Source organism: Marasmius oreades, chromosome 2 (assembly GCF_018924745.1).
Source record: "Marasmius oreades isolate 03SP1 chromosome 2, whole genome shotgun sequence".
NCBI classification, from domain to species: Eukaryota; Fungi; Basidiomycota; class Agaricomycetes; order Agaricales; family Marasmiaceae; genus Marasmius; species Marasmius oreades.
Window position 1 is genome coordinate 1268150 of NC_057324.1, and position 14044 is coordinate 1282193.

The 14044-nt window shown below is 47.9% G+C and overlaps 6 protein-coding genes across 10 annotated transcripts; 4 read left to right on the forward strand and 2 right to left on the reverse strand.

Moving 5' to 3' along the window:
• Positions 1-301: 301 nt before the first annotated feature.
• Positions 302-3328, forward strand: E1B28_003965 (uncharacterized protein; the record flags this gene model as incomplete). Its single annotated transcript, XM_043148409.1, has 11 exons — positions 302-974; positions 1028-1199; positions 1251-1359; positions 1416-1508; positions 1569-1807; positions 1858-1917; positions 1977-2158; positions 2214-2276; positions 2338-2756; positions 2813-2851; positions 2909-3328. The coding sequence occupies 11 exons, from the start codon at positions 302-304 to the stop codon at positions 3326-3328; spliced, it is 2469 nt and encodes an 822-aa protein (XP_043013008.1).
• A 240-nt stretch (positions 3329-3568) lies between these two features.
• E1B28_003966 (uncharacterized protein) lies at positions 3569-5434 on the forward strand. Its single transcript, XM_043148410.1, has 5 exons — positions 3569-3776; positions 3834-3937; positions 3989-4072; positions 4130-4208; positions 4268-5434. The coding sequence occupies exons 1-5, from the start codon at positions 3626-3628 to the stop codon at positions 5308-5310; spliced, it is 1461 nt and encodes a 486-aa protein (XP_043013009.1). The 5' UTR covers positions 3569-3625; the 3' UTR covers positions 5311-5434.
• Positions 5435-5509: 75 nt separating this feature from the next.
• On the forward strand, positions 5510-6870 carry E1B28_003967 (uncharacterized protein). 4 transcript variants are annotated; one of them, XM_043148412.1, is made up of 6 exons: positions 5510-5609; positions 5664-5778; positions 5840-6155; positions 6204-6378; positions 6438-6578; positions 6635-6870. In XM_043148412.1, the coding sequence occupies exons 1-6, from the start codon at positions 5567-5569 to the stop codon at positions 6742-6744; spliced, it is 900 nt and encodes a 299-aa protein (XP_043013011.1). In that variant the 5' UTR covers positions 5510-5566; the 3' UTR covers positions 6745-6870. The 4 variants fall into 4 exon arrangements, with proteins under 4 accessions (XP_043013011.1, XP_043013012.1, XP_043013013.1 ...); XM_043148411.1 differs by having other exon boundaries at positions 5535-5609; positions 5656-5778; XM_043148413.1 differs by having other exon boundaries at positions 6438-6870.
• A 326-nt stretch (positions 6871-7196) lies between these two features.
• Positions 7197-9647, reverse strand: E1B28_003968 (uncharacterized protein). Its single transcript, XM_043148415.1, has 5 exons — positions 8853-9647; positions 8589-8793; positions 8168-8532; positions 7666-8106; positions 7197-7599 (listed from the first exon to the last, which is right to left on the reverse strand). Exons 1-5 carry the CDS (start codon positions 9423-9425, stop codon positions 7585-7587), a joined length of 1599 nt encoding a protein of 532 aa, XP_043013014.1. The 5' UTR covers positions 9426-9647; the 3' UTR covers positions 7197-7584.
• E1B28_003969 (uncharacterized protein) lies at positions 9641-11833 on the reverse strand. Of its 2 annotated transcripts, XM_043148416.1 has the most exons (8): positions 11629-11833; positions 11372-11563; positions 11241-11309; positions 11145-11177; positions 11015-11094; positions 10854-10955; positions 10597-10802; positions 9641-10533 (listed from the first exon to the last, which is right to left on the reverse strand). In XM_043148416.1, exons 1-8 carry the CDS (start codon positions 11691-11693, stop codon positions 9733-9735), a joined length of 1548 nt encoding a protein of 515 aa, XP_043013015.1. In that variant the 5' UTR covers positions 11694-11833; the 3' UTR covers positions 9641-9732. The 2 variants fall into 2 exon arrangements, with proteins under 2 accessions (XP_043013015.1, XP_043013016.1); XM_043148417.1 differs by having other exon boundaries at positions 11241-11563.
• On the forward strand, positions 11834-13908 carry E1B28_003970 (uncharacterized protein). The gene is made up of 2 exons (XM_043148418.1): positions 11834-11889; positions 11951-13908. The coding sequence occupies exon 2, from the start codon at positions 11985-11987 to the stop codon at positions 13575-13577; it is 1593 nt and encodes a 530-aa protein (XP_043013017.1). The 5' UTR covers positions 11834-11889; positions 11951-11984; the 3' UTR covers positions 13578-13908.
• Positions 13909-14044: the final 136 nt, after the last annotated feature.

The window sequence follows — 14044 nt, forward strand, 5'->3', positions numbered from 1 at the left end:
AACCACCTGCACTAACCGTCGGGCCTTGTTCTGTGCGCAGTTATCTGTCCTCCGTGGTCTTGACCCCAATCATATTCATCTCAGAGGACGTTCTCTCACAGGTTTTTAGGTTGAAACGTTTTCGCTTCGAACTGGGGGTGCCTTTCTTGCTCCATGAGGTAACGTTGTTTCAAGTCTCCTCCAGATCCGCCCTAGTCTCTCAACCCTTCTTTTGTATAGGTTTGTCATACCGCCGAGTCCCAAGTAAGTATGTATACTGGTGGCGTTCGTGCATTACTTTCCCCCGTTACTTCCCTCCGACATGACCTTTCCAAACATCCTCTTTGAAGCCCCTCCGACAGCCACAGCTTCAAAACCCCCTGCCCCATGGTCTAGTAGGAGTACGATATCCTTTGACCCTTACCATCCCGATAGTTTCACGCCTCATTCAGAGAACGCCTACGACTCTTACCAACCCATCCTCCTTCTCCCTACGCAGGAAGAACAGCACTTTTCAACGCCAAAATCTCCGAGAAGTCCCCGGCTCCTGCAGAAGAAAACAAAACGTACAGGAAAAGTTCCCAAACCTCTTTCCGTTACCGCATTCAGGAGCCCACACCGAGATGATGAATCTCCTGGACTGCATAATCCGTATGACAAGTTTCAGAGCAGACATCCGTCTACCGCAACCGAAGTCGACTCTTTTCTCAATACTCCATCCCCTTTTTCGGATGGCTTCCCCTCTCCATCCAAAGCAAGGCGTCATCCGATACCATTCGCCTCAAAAGGTTTCGAACCACCGGAATGGAAAAAGATAATTTTGCATGTCTTTCTCTGCGTTGTCTCCTATCCTTTTCTTCTCCTGGTCATAGCGATAGCAAATGAGAGAACCATATTCTGGTGCAGAACGATTGTGGGGATCGGATGTGGTATAGTTGGGGTTTCTCTGGGGTTGAGTCTGATGGAATTGGCGAAGGCGTTTTTGGAGGCCGCAAGTGAGTCCATCGATTTTTCGCAATAATCTATGATCTGAATCAAAGGACCGTAGCATGGGCAACCCTCATCCATCAATCAAATGTTCCAGTTAGTGCGCCCGGCGTAAGGCTAAAGGACTTGTCGACCACCGTTCAACTTGGCGCAACCATATGGTCTGGTCTTCGGCTAATGTGGGCGCGGTACGTCTACTCTGGGACGGCGAGGCGGGCGAGAAAGGCATATGAGTGAGTGTTTCGTTCGACCGGTCACGCTTCCTTCTCACAGCAACCACGAAGCAAACGCCCGTGGAGCCTATTTATTGTGTTTTTCCTGTGCACGAGCACACTGGCGGCCTTGTTGACTTTTATTTTGGGTCGCATTATCGATATCGAAACGAAAATTGTCGTAAGCTTATCATCAAGGTTATTTCTTGTAAACATGTGCCCAGTCATCTTTCCCAGCGCGATCGCGTCAACTACCATGAGGTCACCGTTAAAGGAGATTTATCGGTTGAAGATATCAACAGGGCTGCAGCTCTCACCCCGATTTTCAATGTAACGCCTTTCGTTCTGTTCATAGTCTGTTCGAAATTAACCTTTTGCATTTCTGCATAGTCATTCTCGCTCACATGGACTATATCGCCTTTCTCGGCTCTTGGTAATCTTCCGCCATCGATCGCTCTTCGTTGGAAAGAAGATTATGTCTACTTTGCTGAGGTCTCCACCAATCAGCTTCGCTCAGATAGTACGGGATTTGGAACCTTTAAGCAAGAGACAACTGCGGCCTCGATCGACACACTGGGGAGTAATCAAAGTCAATCAGCAACAGACACCAGCCCTGGAACTACTCTTCGGTATGCCCTCCCTGCCATTCCAATGTTCCTTCACTTGATTTTTTCCGAAGATTTCCTAGATGGGGAATACGAATTCAATGTAAGAAACTGTCGAATGGCAATGTCAATATGTATGTCGCGAGTGCTTCTTGAATGTGTCCACCTTGCCTCCGACCAATCTTCTGAATAGCGTTCCCCGGTCTCCTGGGAGCTTTTCCTACGTCGTAGTCCCGCGGGACGACATCCGCGAACTATTCAAGCGTTTCAATATGGACCTACCGTCAATCGTCAATCGCCCATTTAACAAGACTGAATTCGCCGGTAACGACACCCTTCCTAGTAACATAGATTTCGACCAAGCTTTCGACTGGGGCAAGTTTATGATCCATAATGAATCATTCATGGCCCTGATCCCCCCTGTGTGCAGCATCTGGTAAATTCTACGATAACGGTGTGGCCCACAGTTTCAAAAGCTTCCCCATAACAATGGGTAGGTTTTCTTTTATTTTTACTTGAACTTACCCCCTCCAATAATCATCGTGACTAATCAGGTGCGGAGGGTCTTGGCTGGCAATCCGTAGAAACATTGCTAGTGCGCCTTAACGATGCTTTCGCCCCTCAAGGAAAATTTCAAATCAAGTCCGAAAACACGGTTCCTACACCCATTATTGACGAGCAGGGTCGACAGACGATCATTCAGAGCCATATCGGCTACGACGCAGCGGTGTGTGTCCGGTTAATCGAGCCTTATGTCCTGGAAGTGTACAACTCGTCGATTGGGCTGCCGACCACCACGGTAATCACCAGTAAAGGGGGGCATATTGCTGATGATGTGGTCGATGGTATTACCCAAACTTTCAGAGAGGGTGACCTCGTAACGGATTTGAGTGTGACGAGGGAATTAAATTCGACGCAGCTGGCGCAAGTCTACGATGCATTGCATAGTAACTCTATTAATCAGGTTTTGAAGGTACGCCCTTTCCTAAACCTGTGTTCGGAACGGTTAGTTGAATACACTGGAAACAGGACAATGGACGGGATATGGATTATGTTCCGTCACCGACAGTCAGTTCTACCTTCTTCGATGTCGAATCAGGAACTGAACTATCTTCTGCTCAATAGCTTGTTTCTTACACCGGCGGGTCAAGTCCTACCGATTATACAGAGCTATCTCCCGAATTCTTTGCTAAAGCAAAAGCAAAAGCCGATAGCGCCAGTATGTTGCCATACTTTGCTGGTTCTGGCGACGCCGTCGCTTGGGCATTCCGTGACCAAGTGCTTGCTGTCGCTCATGTGCAAAGGGCTCTAGCATTAGGCCTGTTAGGGCTGATTTTGGCATTGGGCCTGATCGCAGGCTTCTTTGTCCCAAAACTCCCTATGGATGTACCTCGTCGTGGGTTCGAGTTGTTCTCTTGGTTCGCAGCATTCCAAGCAAACGAACTCAGTGGAGATCGACCCCCTCTTCTACGAAAACGGATGCATCTGGACGATATCGAAAAGGAGTTTGGCGACCTCAAGTTTAGATACGCGGGGTTCCAGTAGGTAGCCAGTGGTGCAAACTGATTGGCACGATATGAATTTCATGGTATACTGAATATGCTGCATTTTCTGGGTCTACATTATTTATTGGTACATACACTACAGTACTGGGGTAATTGTAGTATAGGTGATCTGTGACCCGCCGTACGGAATTAAAAATCTTAACGAGGAAATTTCAAACCCCGAGTCACGACCACACTTTAATTTACACTCCCGGACGGGACCCGGCAGTGCGAACCTTCCTCTTACCTAAGCGCCCGTAAACAATGGTGCGACCTTGCTTTCGTGTCTTCGACGACCATGGCGTCCACAAATGCTTGGAGCCCAGCTCCTGGCCGTCACCGAGTTAACATAGGCTCCTCCCTCGTCCGAGCCTTGAAAGCGCGCAAGGGAGATCCACCTCCACAGAAACGGTCAAACCTTCCAGACCGTGACTTCTACGCCTTACGATGTCGGTTGGCTTCCACTCTCCTTTGATACAATGTGTTGACAACTTGGTGTTGCGTAGATAATTTTAAGCCTTCGTCGATAGACCCGACGAAGTCCGGAAATATGGAAGTCAAGAGGAATAAAGATGGGCCCAGTACGCTCATCGTCGAACACCCTGCTCAGGTGAGTACAGCTTCGCATAAGGCGTAACAAGGTCTGATTCTCTGATTCTAGCCCAGCGGTCTTCATGTTTATCGTGGTCGGGAAGATCCAGCAAAGGAATGGGCTTGCGTATTAATATTTGATGAGGAAACTGGGGTGTGTATTCACTTCATCTTCATTAAGCCGTCACGGTGCTCATACCTGAAGCCCCAGAGCTATACTTTAGAGAAGATCGAATCGTTTGTGTCGCTAGAACATATTGAGAGGCGACCACAGTCTCTGACTGCTGTTTGTATGTCTATTTGTCGATGTGTTTGATGGAGCTATGAAGCTGAATTGCATCTTGTCCAGCACAACCGGCCACTCCATCAATTAACGAACGAAGCCCACCACACGTTATTGAAAGCCAAGACAATGAGGCAGATCGCGCTTTCGAAGAAATACTTCCCGAGGAACTGGTCGGTCCCAGCCGACAAACCAAGAACGAACCGGATTCCGAAGAGGACATTTCGCTGCAACACACCGTTCCATCTCGACCTCAACCTGCCGCTCAACTTGCCGCTCCACGAACTAAGAAATCTACATCTTCTAAGATCAAGAGCAAGGCTCGTCATGCACATGTGGAGCCTCCCATTCACTCTCTGCCAATGTCCACACCACCTGTACATTCTACTAAAGTCAGGAAGGCATCCAAGAGACAAACCCCTGAATTTTCAGATGTAGAAGAAGAGCTTTTGGACTTCGCAGGACCGTCCAAACGTACGCGGTCTTCGCCGCCTCCGCCGCAGCCTACACCAATCTCGAGACCGCCTCAACCCAAACGCGCTCCAGTCCGAAAGCAACCGTCGCCCCCACCGCCACGTCCGAGAGCAGCCTTGGAGCTTCCTGGTTCCTCGAGTTCATTTGTACCGCCACCACCCATCCCGTTATCGTCGGCTTCACGCCAGCCTCCCACATCAGTGATACCCCCAGTGCCTCTAGCACCTGCCACATCAGCCATCGAGCCGCCTACACAAGCACCCGCCGCTGCTTCTGATTCTGAGGAGGATATCGAATGGGATGAAGTCGCTGCACCTGATGGAGTATCACACAATATCATGATGATCGAAGAGACGGGCGAGAACGAGAATGACGGTGGTGAAGAAATTGACGTGGACGAGTTTGAAGATTTAATGAATCAACATCTGGAGGAAGGAACTGGTAAAGGGGAAGAGGATGATGACGGGTTTAACATCTTCCCCGACTCCCCAGAGCCTCAATCTCAGGAGTTATTACCGATGCCCTCCTTACCCCGGTCTGGGGGAGGGCCAATTTCTTTGAATGCATTCGCGACGGGAGGAGACCACGAAGACGACGAGGAATATTCTAGTAGTGAGGAAAGTGATGATGAATGAAGTCGGACATAACATAAATACCCAAATCGAACTATCGGAGGAATATTCAATATTCATTGCATCGCATGTACTAATACACATCCACACTAATTTGGACGGGCTTTTTGGAGAAAGGAAGTAGCGTGAAGTTATTATAGAGTGTCGTCTCTTTCTCAGCATGAAATACTGTGAACCTCGATGAGATAAAACTTTAATGTGACCTTCGCGTTGCGCCCGTTACTTTCAGATTCTAACAGGCTACCACCGACAGAATCAAATGCGATTTCGCACTGCAATTGAAAATCCTACGACTTTCTTCAGTGAGTTGGAGGTAGATCTCTCAACGATTATTACTCATCTAAATAGTTTCCTAGAGATCGTTCAGGCCGTAGAGAAACTTCAGAAAAAATGTGTCATAAGGTTCACAGAAGAAAACATCCACATAATTTGTGCTAGTGAGGCAAATGAAGGTGGGATGCAGGTCTGGTCGTGAGTTTCTCTGCGAAGTAACTGCCTTGCTCTGCTGGGTCGAGCTCTTCCAATGGAACAGGCAATTCAAGATTGATTCACTATTCAACGAATATCGCATCCAGTCCAATAATAACAACGAGATAACCATGAATATATCAGCCGAAGCTCTCTCTGCGGCACTCAAATCTTGTGCTCCGAGTGTCAGTAAAACTTACGATACCGAAGAGGTCGTGATGAAGCTTGCGAAAAAGAGCGACCAGGCTGTGTTAAGTTTCGAGATTGTTGGCAAAACGTCCGTAGGAAGAAGAGTTCGAGTAACGCATGATGTGAGGATCGAAGTGCTAAAGGCGATCGATGTGGAAAAGCTTCGCGAACCTATGTGCCCAGAACCTGATGTGCGTTCTTGTTCCCTTCGTATTGTCATCTAACCAATCGTTACGCAGATACATGTACTCTTGCCGCAATTGTACAAGTTGAGGACGATAGTTGACAAACTCAAGCCGATGTCGGAAATTCTCTCCATCAAAGCAAGCAACAACGGGTTGTTCCGAATATCAATCAACACCGAAAGCGTTAAGGTCGAAACAGAATGGAGGAACCTTACCAACCCGAAGATGGGTGTGTTGAGCTCAATTTTTCTCTTTTGAAGGACTTTTACTGACACTGTGAGTTCGAAGCCCGCGAGGAATCATCACAAAACGCTGAAGAACCACAAAATTCCCCACCCGATCCCGATCAAACGTTTGGGGTGTTGGTCTCGATGCGCAGTTTTGCGAAGTTTCTCAATAGTCATGCTATCTCAACGACAACGATTGCGTGTATGTCTTTCATTACCCAGTATATAAGTATTCAGATAACAAAAGGTGTTTTCTAGGTATCTGCAATAAACATTGCCTCATCCTTTATGTCTATATCGGAGATGTGGCTGAAGCTGGAGGAGTTCTAACCTTCTATCTTCCTGCGGTCATCGATGATGAAGCTTGAAGACTGACTCGCTTTTTCCGCTCTGCTACCGGACTACCCACACGTTCTCTCGCGATTGTATCATCACAAAGTGTATCCTTAAATTTATACTGCTCAATATAACTTTGCTCGTCTTTGCGAGGTCCGTTTCCTCTTCTAACTCGACAAGATACTTCGCCAAACATTCCCATCTGGCTAAGTTATTTGGTATCAGAGCTGTATTAAATTGGTCAAGTCTGTTTGGGCTTTCATATCAAGTGTCCGAACGAGTAATGGCTATCGTCCCATGACTACCTGTCGAGTATCCTCAACGTCGGTACCAGTTTCAGCTTTCAATGGGACGATCATCGAAAAATACTTGGAGGATGTGACGCGAGTCATACATATAATCCGGAACGCCATGCTAGAGGACTGGTGCACATATTTTAGACGCGTTGGGCCGTGGGGGGACTGTGGAAGCTTCGAAGCCGATGACTTGGATGCAATATTTTTTATTGAAAGGTGAGCAAGGCGAGTAGGAATACCTTTCTGTGTAATAAGTTGTAACATGTCCAATAGACTCTGAGACTTCCGAATGTGATACCGTACAAACCTACCGCAGGAACACCCAGGGCTTCCTGTAAGTCATCCTCTCTAGTGACTCCCTCTCTTGCCGTGACCATGGTGGGGCAATGAACTGCTCCCTCGACATCATATTCTCTAATGTAGCTGTAGCGCGGCGGCGAAACGATTGACAGCTTTTTTGGCTAAGTAGTGAACATGGTCCATATAATAGTTATGCTAGCAAGCGTGGGGAAGAAAAGGAGATGTAGTAGAGTCCTGTCCGTGACTTGTTCGTGAATGAAAGGACTACGCCAAAATTCAAGGGATCTGAGGCTATAGACGACACATCAAACGCATGATGAGCAGAAGATTTACTGAATACATAGAAGAAACACTCACGCAAGAAGTTCCTCCCTGGAACAACGCCGAAGACCGAAACTCGACTTTCACCTCCCCATTGACAAGGTCATAATGCGTAAACCATCCTGTCCTCGCATCAACGGTCGTACGGCCGCTGAAAAAAGTGTAATCTCCCAACACCTTCCCAGTGCTCTGCATTTCAACCTTCCTGCTGGTGATACTAACAGCTCCGACAACGCCTTGGGTGAATTCCTTCACCTCTAGATCGGCATACGTAGGGAGATTGACTCGATCATTGCGGACAGCAGCAACAATGGTCATGTCGGTCAAATTGAGCAAGCAAGATTGGGAAGGCTGATCAAGGATTTCGTGATGGATAGGGAAACCATTGCCTCCGTTATCATGAGACTCATCGTTGAACTCGACATTGAAAGACGAGATGGCAATTTGAGAAGGTATGTCGACTCCGAATTCGTAGAACTATAGGCCACATCGAAGACTCGGTCGATTTCGATTTCTCTACTGAAAGAATAACCCTTACCTGGAACCAATCATCGAAACCCAATCCTGACCCACCCTGGAATGTCGATGGCTTAGCGGTAATAACACACGCAGGACATTGGTTTCCGTTCCTGTCCTTGTAGGGTAACTCGAGTTGCTCGGGTATCGGTCCCTGTTTTTGTCTCTCGGTCATGCGGATACGAATGTAGCCCTCAAACCTGAGGTGAGTCGCGTTGGTTAGTGAGAGCTTGATAGAGGCGGGCTTGATGTCAACAGGTAAGATAGGGTCGGTGAGAGTGACCGTTGAAGGTACCGTGTCGACCATCCTCTGGAGAATGGAAGCACAGGTAGTTCTGAACGTGTTTGGATTCGTCAGTGTGCGCATGGTGGCATTATGATCGGAGGCTAGTATCAGCTCGGTATCAGAGATGAAGTTGCTCGCGGAGATATGAAGATCGCACTGAATATTCTCATATCCGAGTTGCTATCATGAGGACCAATGACGAGCACGTTAGTCGTGTTGCTAGCAAGGTACTCCGTGACGACAGCGTTATCGAATTGTCCGTTAGTACTGTCAAACTTGGGGAAGGATTGCTCGCTGTTGTTGCCAGTGATTTCGGGGAAATCATTTCCATGCACTCCTCCGAGTGAATGACCACAGGCCACCTGGTAAAGCGGGACTTCGGTGAGAACGCTACCGATAAAAACACGGACAACCCACTTACCATAGCAATCATATCAGCTTCGCTGAAGCCAGCTTTAGCAAACTGTTGTTTCGTAGTATCCAAATCAGTCGTTGGCTCAGGAACACCCTGTTCGTTGGGGCTTGTGGCATCAATCCTCCCTGCCCTAAATTGCACCACCGGTCCACCACATTCCCTTACCGATGTATACACACCCAATGCCAACAAATCTGCCATGCTAGCTCGAATCGATTGATATGAAGAGAAGAAACCAAAGGTATCGTTCAGGCCTTGAGTCCCAGTGTTCTCCTTTCGATCCATTTCGAACCTGAGGGACGCGTCAAGCCCACCTTGGCCAGAAGACTTGTCATGGGTGATAGCGTCGTGGTAAGCTGTTCGGATCCATTCAGCTGCACCATTGCGAAAGGGTGAACGTGAGGTAGAGAATGTGCATGGTGATACGCCATCGTGAAAGCCGCGATGGAAAAAACCACCTTGAAGATACATGATGTCTTCAAGTTCGTCGGTCCATGATGGCCATGTATAGCCGAACGTTTCGGAGAAAAGAACAAAGAGGATTGGGAGAGACGAGAGGAAGAACGTGCCAACCTTCATGAGAAATGGGTAAATGACTGTGAGGGAAGAAAAATGAATGCTTCTATAAGTACAGCAAAAGGCGAAAAGTGGCCGCCATGGGTGACTGGTGAAATTTTGAAAGCTTGGCGAGGGTAAGTAGTATGGCGCGGGTTTAACTAAATTTCGAGTGGCATGCGGTGCACTAGGGTCGCAACGAGGCCAGGTGGCTAAGTTTGCTCGAGCGAAAATGACTGTTGGGTTCTTGGACCCTTTAGTTCTAGGTGCTGTGTGAATCGGCGCTCTATGAGTAGTATTATTTAAAGTAACGAGAGAAAAAAACTATGGTCTAAAATCCTTGCACCATGCCCCTTGCCTTCCTCAGCTCCGTCCCGACAACTATGTCCTCGCGGTCTGAATTTTCTGAAACCTTGTAGGCTATATCATAGCGTCCACCGATTTCTTGTACCCATCCGTCATCGTCCTCCGTGTAAGTCCATGATCCCGTATCTAAATCGAGATCCTCAACGACCCCCTTCAACCACTGCAACACCGGTGTGGTCGTCCATCTCATGATATGAGGATTTTCACCATCGTCCTTGATATTAAATTGCTTGTCTCCATATCCGTTAGCTTCAAACCATCCTAAATGACCACCTCCACCTGTAACGACGACCACAGTCCATTCGTTACCCTCTCCCTGAATATCCGGAACATGTTGCACGACCGGGTCGTCACTGGCGTTCACTGTCAAAAGAGGCCGTCTAACATTCTTTAACACAGTGTGACTCGATGCCCAATTATAGTATTCGTTCGCTGAACCGAGAGGCATTGTCGGAGGAGCCCCACCTGCAACACACGTAAATGTATCGTCGAATTGTCGGATAGTCGGGGAGCGTAAAGAGAGAATGGTGGATGCAGCTTTGGCAACGGCAGCTTCAAAAGTGGGATCTGGCTGGTGAGAGGGATGGGCATAAGGTGATGACGACGGGAGAGTCGATATTGAATCATCGCTCGCTTCAGACCAGACGACAGCAGCTTCATGTCGCTTGAGAAGGCGGGATAGATTGGAGCCCATCCCTTTCGAGTAAACGTGCTTCCCGATGATAGACGTATCCAGTGCATCACAATTCTTTCGCAGATCCCAAGGCTGAAAATGCCGCAGACCGTTCAGACATCAAGGTCTTGAGAGAGTCGAAGGCGTTTAACTCACACATCCCAAAGCACAACCAGCAATCAGCTTGCTCTTTTCCTGCTCTTCTGCGAGATACCGAATGAGGACGTTGGCTCCGAGAGAGAAGCCGAGACCTAAAAGTGGGGCTTTGGGATACCTTCGCTGAATGTACATCAGAGAGGTCCTAATATCGTCGGTGAAACCAGCAGAATAGAACTGTCGTGATGTGATGGGTACATCAGCACCTTGAAATGAGTTGAGCAGAGGTTCAAAGTGACCGAACGTGCGTTACTCACATCCACGAAAGTTCATTACAACTGCTCTATAACCCAGTCCTCCTTTCTCTACCGGTGAACATGCCGGGTAGAGGATGCCTCTTACGTACTGTTCGTACGAGCCTGGCCGGAAGAGGCGATGAGAGTGGGCATTAACTAAACTAAAGTGACCGACGACAAACCTCCAGTCAACCCATGCAGGACGACAATAACCGGGGTGTCTTCTTTCGCATCATTAAACCCGACAGTAAAATCTAAACCACTTCTTGATGCTTCAGTCAACGTCCGAATGTTCTGAAAAAAGTTACTGACATCGTGCCACCAGTGAATGTACGAAGTAAAGTCCTAATATCGGACGGTTAGTACTTTAGTCTTCGCGTGCTGGAGGTAATGATAGAAACGACGTGCCGATCATATACTACTTTGTCCATTTTCGTAAAGTCGCCGATAACACAATACAGAGTTTGAAGTTGTCCACTAACAAAGCAGTAAAGCAGTATCGGTGAGGTTTGGACAAAACATGGAGTATGCTCACATACTTGAACAACCACCAAGGAGGTGTAAATTCCCTGAACAAACTTGGACATCTCTCTCCAACGAACTTCTTCAACGAGACCTTGTCCTTCGAGATCTGGCCAAGTTGACTGTGCTTGTGAACTGCAAGTTGTACGGGTTCCGTGTGAAAGTGGACCTCCGGTTTCGTTGCCCAGGAAAGGACTCCCATTGGATGTCTGAGAGAAGAACAAGTAGGATAGGTTTTATTGTTCGCTCCGGTTTTGATGAAAACCCGCCGTACCCGGTAAAACCGCGTGATGGCGGCATATGAAGACGTCCGCCGAATAATCCGCACTGTGTCTGCATAGCCTAGCAGAGCCTAGCTCAGATTACCATCCATTTCCGTACAGAATTTCCTCGAGAGACCGTGGATCATGTCGCTGTCGTGAATCAGGTCGGTGTTGAGCTCACGTACGACAACATGACATGGCATAGCCACAACCTGACATGGCCAACCCTGTCCACTTCCTTCCACGATCCAGAGAATCATGTTCCTAACAAGGTCACTTCACTTCAAGACTCTTATGTCCATTCATCTTTACACGAATTTATCGCTATTTTAGGTTTCTATAGATTCAGCTGTCGGACAGATATCTCATGGCTACCATGCATGCACCGTGTGCTTGCCCATATTGTGGGTCGTCTTCAAGTTCGATAGAGGCACCTCCGACCGAGGTCGAAAGCCTCAGCAAAGATAATGAACCACCGTCTGATCTTAAACGACGATCTATTTTGCAAAATCTCTGTCAAGTGCAAGAACGGCTCGAAGTTGTGGCCAACAAGATCAAACTGATGGAGGAAGCCATTCTCGTACTTTCGAAAGAGCGTGAACGTCTGAAAGAATACGCTAGAACATACAAGACGATCTTAAACCCAGTCCGGTGTCTTCCGGAGATGGTTTTGCGGGAGATTTTCTTCGCGTGCATTCAAGACTTGTCTGGCATTATGGGGGTGTATTGGCACAAGTCTGGCAATAAGCGTTCTCGTATCCGGAACTCATTGAATCCCAATAAGCCACCTTGGACGCTGTCGCAAGTCTGCTCGACGTGGAGGACAGATGCACTATCATATTCCGCCTTATGGTCCTACATCTCCATTTCGTTTCCTAGACAAACGAGCCCGGTGACGAGTTGGAATCGGCGTCTCTCCCAGTTAATGTTACAACTGTCCCGTTCACGATCGCATCCTCTCTCGGTGGCTTTGCAATCGCACGTTCCAGTTACGCCCCATAACCCCCTGCTCATCAGCGTCTGTTCCCATGCTGCGAGATGGGAAAACCTACGGCTTCGCTTCGATGACGTGAGCTTTAACGATGTTCAGAAGATGTTATCCCCGCTTCTCAAAGGTCATCTTCCTAATCTACGTTGCTTGCAGTGGATAGTTCACCGTAACATCCACGAAGACTCAGGCACCGTATTTGACACCTTTGAGGATGTTCCCAACCTCGTGGACCTCGCTATACATCCCCATCATGCCGATCTAGCCAGCTTTGTCCGACTACCGTGGTCTCAGATCACAAACTACTCTGCAATTCGGTCGAGGTTATCGAAGGATTGCATGATCCTTCTCCAGATGACCAACCTCAGTAGCCTATATATCATTGACCCTAGCAATCTTGATGGCGTCCCTCCACTCTCCTTACCCTCTTTAATCAAATTATCTGTCGTTGCACGTCCAGAGTTTGCCATCAATCATGTCGGTCCATTGCTCGAGAGCCTTATGTTGGAGAATCTCCAGGAGCTGCAGATATCAGCAGACCTTACTATCAAGTCCCTTTCTGACTTTGTTACTCGCGTAGCTCCTACGCTACGTTCATTCTGGCTCAACGTTGCTACTATGAGTCATGACGCCATTATCGAGGTTCTAGAAATCATTCCTGGTCTGACATCGCTCTCGATACAACACCCCACAAACCATTTCATTCGTGCGCTTGCTGAAACGACGCCAAACGGAACACCTCGACTACTTCCTCGATTAAGTGATCTGCGGTTGTTCTCTGCACACGAAATCGACGACATGGACTCGTTTGCGGACATGGTGGCACTAAGGACCGACAAAGGTCGATATTTGCAACGACTTTGCTTTGACGATCAATTTCCCGTTGGCCCAGACGATTTACGGGAGCTGCGAGCAACGGGGCTGGATGTCCTTTGGTTTACACCGCACTGGAGTGCGACTCCTTTCCCGTAGAATTTAGACTATGGGTACTATATCCCTACCATTTTCGTTGGCGGTACTTTTGATCGCGAAAAGGTGAAGAGGCTCATAAGTATCAACATAATAAACGGATGTCCTTCATCATAATCCAGAGGATCTCCCGACCTTGTAGAGCCGACACCCCGGTGCAAGTCGACGCTTGGCATAACGCGAATTCGTTTGAAACTTGCAAGATTGAGGTATCGGCCAAGGTGGTGGTGGTGTTATCGGTCCAGTTACATAGATTTATACATCAATTACAGGACCTAATTTACTAGTCTTTTCCGTCACGTCTTTTAAGAAGAATGCAGAGTGATTTGCTTTTTTGGATTATCTGAAATAAGTCAAGTTCACCTATTTTCGCGATCTACTTACTATTTAGCGAGAAATCCTTGAAACATCCCTCGTGCACCTGAAGGAGAAACTACCCGTACATTAAGTCCCGATGAGAAAAATCGCCA